Source organism: Egretta garzetta, unplaced genomic scaffold (assembly GCF_000687185.1).
Source record: "Egretta garzetta isolate BGI_Z169 unplaced genomic scaffold, ASM68718v1 scaffold617, whole genome shotgun sequence".
Lineage (NCBI taxonomy): Eukaryota > Metazoa > Chordata > Aves > Pelecaniformes > Ardeidae > Egretta > Egretta garzetta.
The window spans coordinates 730974-739134 of NW_009260188.1; the positions used below are offsets into that span (position 1 = coordinate 730974).

An 8161-nucleotide genomic window follows, 5' to 3' on the forward strand; every position below is an offset into this window, starting at 1 on the left:
AACAATCATGAACCAAGAGAAGCTCGCCAAGCTGCAGGCCCAAGTGCGCATCGGCGGCAAGGTAGGAGCCGCCTCCCCACCCTGCCCTCGGGACCACGCGTCCCTGTGCGCACACCAAACCTGGCACAGGGGGTCCTGAAAACTGGGGCGGGAGCAGCCCTCGGTACTCTCAGGTTGGCTTGACTGCCCTCGGGGGAAGCTGTGCTGTGGGCAGGGATCTCTAGAATCAGTTCAGGAGAAGCCGTATGTGGTAGCTGAACCTCCAGCGTTTTCTGTTTGGGTTTGTTACAGTATGCTACAGCAGGCTTGCAGCCTGTGTTTTTGTATGGGCTATTTCAGAAGGCATGTAGGAGTTGAACTGAGCAGACCTTACAGCAAGCTAGCTCGGGTATAGTTTTCCTAACAGATTATAGAGGGTTACCTTCCAAACTCTCATCACAAATCTTTAAGACTTGCCTGGCTGGTTTTTTGCTTTTTAGGACAACGTTGGAAATTCTGTACTTGTCTTACTCTTGTAATTGTAGAATAACATGCTCAGGAGACCTTTTCATTTTATTTCAACAGCTGAACTTATGTAGCTGTGTGATTACTTACAATCTGAAAATAAAAAAGTTTGTTGAATATAGGCATACCATAGAATCATTTGGTTGGAAAAGACCTTTAAGATCATTGAATCCAACCATACCTCTCTACCACTAAACCAAGTTCCGAAGCACCTCATCTCCCTGTCTTTTAAATACCTCCAGGGATGGGGACTGAACCACTTCCCTCGGCAGCCCGTTCCAGAGCCTGATAACCCTTTCAGGAAAGAAATTTTTTCTAATATCTAATCTAAACCTCCCCTGGTGCAACTTGAGGCCATTTCCTCTCCTCTTATCGCTTGTTACTTGGGAGAAGAGACCAACACCCACCTCGCTACAGCCTCCTGGCAGGCAGTTGTAGAGGGCGATAAGGTCTCCCCTCAGACTCCTCCAGGCTAAACAAGCCCCGTTCCTTCAGCCTCTCCTCATCAGACTTGTGCTCCAGACCCCTCACCAGCTTCCTTGCCCTTCTCTGGACACACTCCAGCAATGCAACTTCTTTCGTGTAGTGAGAGGCCCAAAACTGAACACAGTATTCAAGGTGCAGCCTCAGCAGTGCCGAGTACAGGGGCACAGTCACTTCCCTACTCCTGCTGGTCATGCTATGCCTGATAGAAGCCAGGATGCTGTTGGCCTTCTTGGCTACCTGAGCACACTGCTGGCTTATACTCGTTTGGCTGTTGACTGATACTCTCAAATCCCTCTCTGCCAGGCAGCTTTCCAGCTGCTCAGGAGTTGCATGGGGTTGTTGTGACCCAAGTGCAGGACCCGGCACTTGGCCTTGTTAAACCTCACACAGTTGGCCTCGGCTCATTGATCCAGCCTGTCCAGATCCCTCTGCAGAGCCTTCCTGCCCTCCAACAGATCAACACTTCCACCCATCTTAGTGTCATCTGCAGATGTGCTGAGGGTGCACTCAGTCCCCTCATCCAGGTTATTGATAAAGATATTAAACAGAATTGGCCCCAACACTGAGCCCTGGGGATCACCACCTGTGACCGACTGCCAACTGGATTTAACTCCATTCACCACCACCCTAGGGGCCTGACCATCCAGCCACTTTTTTATCCAGCAAAGAGTCATATGCTAGTAAACATTTTGATTGCAGTGTCAGTTTTAAGGCAAGATTCTGTTAGTGATTTTTTTTTTTTTATACCTGAGGAAGTGTGCACACAATATTTTAGAATACAAACTACTCAACAGAACTCTTGCTGACAGTGTTCCCAGGAGTTTTCATTCCTGTGTTGAATTTTTTTTGCCTTTAGCTGGAGATCTAGGCAACGTTAAATCAGGGTTAATGTAGTAATTAGCTGGCTTAGTGATTTTGTGTATTCTTTGTATGGGTTACTAGTTAAGCAGAGAACTGCTGCATTATATTGATGACTGTGTGTATTGACTGTAGAGGCTTTTAATGTTTGTTACATAAGAACATGCACTCAGGTGACAGCTCGTGCAGCTCTGGTCAATATAGGTCTTTTGGAGACATTAAGCAAAGCTTAGGGTATGCTGGTGATGCTGTCATTCAGTTTTAAAATTGGCTTGTGAAATACTTTGAATGCCTGAACTTGACTCTTTTTTAATTTGTTTTATAACTGGAAATTATTACTGGGATTCTTCATGGCATTGTCACCATATAAGTTGAGATGGGTGTGGTAGAGGCAAAGGGGGAAGAGTCACTTCTCCTTCTGAGAAAAGGTGGCACATTGCCTCTGCTGGAAGATTTTTCATGATGCAAGGCTGTAGATCTTACAAATAAGCTAAATATTATATTTAGGTCGAGGGCTATGGTAATACTTTGTTACGTGCAATTTGAGAGTTTTGTGTAGAATATTGCTACAGGTAAATGTCATGGCTCTTCTTCCAAACCTTTTTAGAGGAGTGGCAGATGAGTCTGTACTGTTCCATTAGTGGCCTGCTGTAGCCACTCCTCTTGAATATAGAAGTAGAGGGGTGCAAACAGTATGTCTCAGCATGCGGAGATGAAAGCAGCAGCTGCTTATTTAAATGAAACTCAAATTGTCTCAAGTTTGATGTCTGTGTTTAATAAGGGTAAAAAGGAGGTGCATGTTCCTACATAGCTTTTGATTCAAGACGACATTTTTTGAAATTAATTGAGAGGTCTTTTGGCTGGAGAGACTTAATGTATACCTAATGTAGCTCAGTTCCTGGGTAGTCAAGGTACTACAAAATAAAGTCAGTTCTATTATATTAGTAGTTTTCAAATTGCAGTGTGCACTAACCTGACAGTAGCAGGGAATGAATGTCAAGCTTTCTAGACAAATGACTAAACTTTTGAGCTGTAGCCTTCCAAGTGTTAGTTTTCATGTGAATTTGTCATTAACGTTCCTTATTTGTAATGATTATGTTAGATATGGTTATGTGTTAGTGTCCAGACAGTTTTCTGTCTTCCACCAGTTAACTCAAAAGGTATTGCAGCCATTTATACAGCTGGGCAGCAGCACATTCTTTTATGCTAGCATGTGGCAGATGGGCAACCAGAGTAGGAGGACTTAGATTAGTAGCTACAGTGTGTCAAAAAGGAGCTTAGTTTCACCTGTTCCTGGACATTTTATGTCATATTTTACTGAAGCGTTATGATTATGCAAGGAATTCTAGAAGGACACTTTCTGCTTTTTCGTAGGTATAGGTATCTTCCTAATATGGGACAGTTATTTCCCTGAAGTAATCTAGAGCTTCATGTCTGTAGGGGAGCTTAACCTTTGCTTGTTTTGCTTTCTAAACAGGGGTGGTCTGGAATAATACGTAGAAGTTTTTTTAAAAACATGTTTATAAAATATTTCTGGAAAATAAGTGTTCTTTAAGTATGTATGTGTAAGTCCATCAGATGGGAGATGTCTGTTGGGACTAAAATTTGAGTATTTTAAGTTTTCTCATATTGATTTGTTAATGATGTGCTGGTAACTTATAGCCTTTGACTGACAGATAAAAATTTGGCTACAATTTAAGAAAGGTAATTAAGGAAAAATTCATAAGCATCATAAATTACCTAAAACTGTGCTCATTCTTCGGTTTTATGCCTGTGATAACAGGTGAGGGTAAACTTACAAATTTTCTTTTCTAAGGTGCTGCAGAATCCCTGTAAGAATTGTACAATAAACATTCTCTGGTGCATTGCTTCCTAAAACCTCACACTTCTCACAGGACATGCAAAGCTTGCCTTAGAGCAAGGGAAAGACTGCTGCAATGCAGTCGGAGGGGTGGGGTTGTGTGCTGTGTGACACAGAGTGGAACTTTGCATGCCAAGTTGATTTGTAGATGGCTGCAGAGTTGTTATACGCCTCTGAGTAGAGTTTGTGAAGAACTACTGGAGTATTTCTTTGTAACTTTTTTTTTTTTTTTGCAAAGGGTACTGCCCGCAGAAAGAAGAAGGTTGTCCACAGAACAGCTACAGCAGATGACAAGAAACTTCAGTTTTCTTTGAAGAAACTAGGAGTCAACAATATTTCTGGAATTGAAGAGGTAATTGCTTCAAAGGAAAAAATACTTTTCTGTATAAAAATATAAAATGTACCAAAATAAAAATCCTGGTAAGTAACATCCTAAACTCATCTGTAAATTATCAGTAGGTCTTTATGGGCTTTAAGAACTTCAACTTTCTGTTAGATAGAAAAGTCTTGCTAAACCGCCTCAAATACTGATTTTTTTTTCTTTCTTGCAGGTAAACATGTTTACCAACCAAGGAACAGTCATTCACTTCAATAACCCTAAAGTTCAGGCATCTCTGGCTGCTAACACTTTCACTATCACCGGCCATGCTGAGACAAAGCAGCTGACAGAAATGCTTCCTAGCATCTTAAATCAGCTTGGAGCTGACAGTCTAACCAGCCTGAGGAGATTGGCAGAAGCCCTACCCAAGCAATGTAAGTGGAAACTTGAATGCATTTCATGCTGGCAGCTGACGTGAGGCTTATTTGTATAGCAGCAGTGAAATTCAGTGCACTCTTGCTGTCTGCAAGCATATTATAAAATGCTTATAAAGAAATGGAACTCTTAGATCTTATTTATAGCTCGAATCCAACGGCGAGTATAACCAAATAAAGCAGCGGCACCTGTCAGCATATCCTGCAGCTGGTCTAGGACTGGAAAGCTGTAGCTGAACTTGATGTCATGGTAGTTTTACTTCTTGATGTGGCTACCATATTTTTACATACCTCATTCATTAAAGCTAGGTAGATGAGTTACTCTGGAAGAGCTAGGTTTCAAAAAAAGATTAATGCTGAGTGTGCCTGTTTTGACACTTTGAATGGAAACATAAGTAATGGGGAAAGGGACTTGAGGACAGACATCTAGTAACTGCTTTGCTGCCTCACAGGCATGGTGAAGGTTTCTTGCATCGGCTTTTTGATAGCTGTGGAGGCAATTACACAGTATTTGTAAGGAAGTATGTTATAATTTCTCTGTGTGTAGAACAGTGTAGAAAACAGGACTGACATGAGCATTTAGCTAGATACACCAACTTGCTATTTCATCCTTAAATTAGTAAAAGAACACGAACGCTTGTTCTTCCTAAAACTGTGTGGGAAAAATAGAGGAGGAACTTAAGTATGTGGTGTTTGGAAAAGGTGCTGCTGCTGGAGAGTGAAAATTGGGAGTGAAAGACAGGCTTGTTGATACTAGGAATATTCCTCGTGTCTTGCATGTATGGTCTTCCTACTTTCCTGAAATATCTTAAGCCCATTCCTTCCAAGGTATGGAACATCCTAAGTACAGAGAAAATGGAAGAAGTGTATCCTTGTGTCCTGTTTCTGGTAGTTCTGAACTTGATTGTGATATTGGTTTTGTTCATGCTTTGTTGCCCATGAGACAGCCTCTATATACTTCCCCTCCTGTCAACTTTCCACTGAAAAAATCCTGCTGGAAGTTATCTTCAGGAAGTAGGCTAAACTGCTTCTTTCCCCATGGAGCTCAGGTCCTTCCTTCCTAACATCACCTGTGTGGCTTCCTTGTGGTGGTTAGCAGGGCTGGAAAGAAAAAAAAAACTTGAAGGATTTAAAATAGTCCCCTAAGATCTCTCTTCTCCTAACAAGGAGGATATATTCTGGATAATCTAAATCATGCAGTTTTAGTATTAGGGAAGCTTGTTTAAAGTGCTTGCTTTGTATGACATAGTAAATGGCTATTCCTTTCCAGTTTGGGTGGATGCCAGAATAGTTGCACAAAACTTTCCATTCAGCATTGTCTGCTAGATTTGGAAGCCTGACATTGAAGAGTGAAGTGCCTGTGATGATTGCATTTGCAGGTGCTAAAGTAAACTGAGTCTGGTCTTGGGGATGAGAGAAAATGCAGACAATTTAGGAGGAAATAACATGGTTTGCTTTTAAAATGTTGTATTTGACACTAAGATGCACTTAAGCTGTAACAGCTTTCTGCTGTTAAAAAACAAAAGGAGGGTTAGTGGTGACTTGTCCCAAGGCCTTTCAGACCAAAGTTTATGCATTCGTCTGTTTTGGTTCTCTCTAAATCAGGATACAGGTCTAGTATGAATCTGTCTCTTTCCTTATGCTTTTCTTGAAAACCAAGAAGGATTAATGAGGATAAAACTGGTAGAGCATGAGACAGCTTACCCTTGGTAGTACCGCTAAGAATAGCAGTAAAAGTAGTGGCACAGGCACCCAGGGACCATTCTTAGCGTGATACTGCTGCAGTTTCACAGATGCTCATTGGTCTGCTACAGTGGACGTGGTTAAGTCACGCTAGCTCTGGCAAATACAATGGGAATGATTAAGAAATTACTGAGTCAGCGGACATGTGGACCAGAACACATGGTTACCTCAGCTACCTAAGTGTAAAATTGTGCATCCAGTTCCATATTCCTCTTGACTTTGCCAGGGAACAATAATATGCATGTCTAGTCACATGTGTCTGCCTGCAGCCTCACAATTACACCTTAGTTTTTGCTGAAGGCCTAGGATCATAAGATCCTTTATTGTCCTTAAAACTTGCTGATATAAAATACATAAACCTTGAAAAACACTGAGTAGTCAATATAGTCAATATAGTAGTCAATGCCTGTGGTGAGCTTGACTGATGCTTTTGAACTATTTGCTCTTTCAGCTGTGGATGGAAAAGCACCACTTGCTACTGGTGAGGATGATGATGATGAAGTTCCAGGTAAGAACAAGCATGCAGTGGAGGAAAAGGAAGTGAATTTTGCTGAGCAATAACGTGTAGCATAAGTTTGGGGCAGGGATGTATTGACTAGTCACTCGCTGTCACAGAATTTCTGTGAGCAGGTTATTTCATTGTTTTCAGACACCATGAGACACTATTGGTTTGAGCTAGCATTTTTGTCCTGTGTAAAAGTAGTAGCTGTGGCTAGGGTAATTATTTAATATTCAATAAGAAGGGTGAGAAGAAACTGCCTTCTCAATATTACTTTGCCCATGTGGGTACAGTGAAGGTAAATGCTTGTAGAATTGTGCTTTGTAATGAACCATCTAAAAACTTACTTGGTTGAGCAAGAAGAGTGAACCATAAAGCTCTTAAGTTATTTGGTCTGTATTTTATAAGCTGAAAGTTTTTTATATTGCAAGGACTTGATATGAAGTAGAACTTTGAGGAAGAAAAACCTCACAAAACCAAAACATTTAGCAAAGCGTAAGTGGGTCAGACTTTAATTTCAACATTCTTCTTTTTCTAGATCTTGTTGAAAACTTCGATGAAGCTTCAAAGAATGAGGCAAACTGAACTAAGTGTCACGTTCTGAATAAAGTTAAAACTTGAAAAAGCTACATGGAGCTGCTATTTTATATTGTGACTGCTTTGATTTTATTTTTATTTCCTGATGAGATCTCAAGATCTGTGATATTTGGAAACTCCTTGAACCTGCAGCTTTTTAGTTACTGCTTGTACACAATATTATTTTTGTGGCCTGGTTGAACAAACCTATGCTTTGAAATAAGTCAGATTGCTAACAAATCTCTGCCTAGACACAATTTTTGAGTAACTTGTATACAAGCAAAACCCCGTCTTTAATGAACTTTGGCATACAATAAAAATAAAAAAGAAACTTTCTGGTGTGGATTCTTGTCAGAAAAGCAGGGGAAAGATTTGCCATAATGACAGATCATGAAATGTCTTGCTTTTCTGCAGAGCTTCTTCCTTTTGCTGTGTTAGAAGACTGGCTTCTAAAAAATTTTTTCTGTGTGTAATGGAGCATTTTAGACTTAATCGGTGGGTTCTGAGTGTTTGCGGGTCAGAGCTATGTATGCTCTAAGTCACTTTGTAGTCTGAATTTAAGGAACAGATCTGTATTCTAGAGGTAATTATTGGTGATTTAATATAACATAAAACGGGCAGATTGAGAGAGAACTTTGCTTGGCCTTGAGAACAGTGGCAAGCTATTGGCATCTCGGGGGAACTAGATACTAATGGGAAATTTTTATCTTCAGGGAGTTTTTAATAGATATTTCCAGGGCGTAACTGATGAGTCAAATAATACTTCCCAGTATTCTAATTTTACTTACCTGAAAATATCGATCATGGGGGGAATGAAGTATAGGAAGGGAAAAAATCCTTAATAGAATTGATAATGGCTTTTAATTAAGTCTGTATTTCGT

At 40.6% G+C, this 8161-nt stretch overlaps 1 protein-coding gene across 1 annotated transcript; it reads left to right on the top strand.

The window, feature by feature from the left end:
• The first annotated feature begins 6 nt into the window (after positions 1-6).
• BTF3 (basic transcription factor 3) lies at positions 7-7330 on the top strand. The gene is made up of 5 exons (XM_009642184.2): positions 7-61; positions 3948-4061; positions 4261-4462; positions 6657-6713; positions 7243-7330. The coding sequence occupies exons 1-5, from the start codon at positions 8-10 to the stop codon at positions 7287-7289; spliced, it is 474 nt and encodes a 157-aa protein (XP_009640479.1). The 5' UTR covers position 7; the 3' UTR covers positions 7290-7330.
• The last annotated feature ends 831 nt before the right edge of the window (positions 7331-8161 follow it).

Bases quoted from the DNA above. Each gene is read 5' to 3' on its own strand.
- BTF3 (XM_009642184.2), top strand. From the start codon at position 8: ATGAACCAAGAGAAGCTCGCCAAGCTGCAGGCCCAAGTGCGCATCGGC. The intron at 62-3,947 runs GTAGGAGCCGCC...TTTTTTGCAAAG, and splicing joins AAGTGCGCATCGGCGGCAAG to GGTACTGCCCGCAGAAAGAA. The intron at 6,714-7,242 runs GTAAGAACAAGC...TTCTTTTTCTAG, and splicing joins TGATGATGATGAAGTTCCAG to ATCTTGTTGAAAACTTCGAT.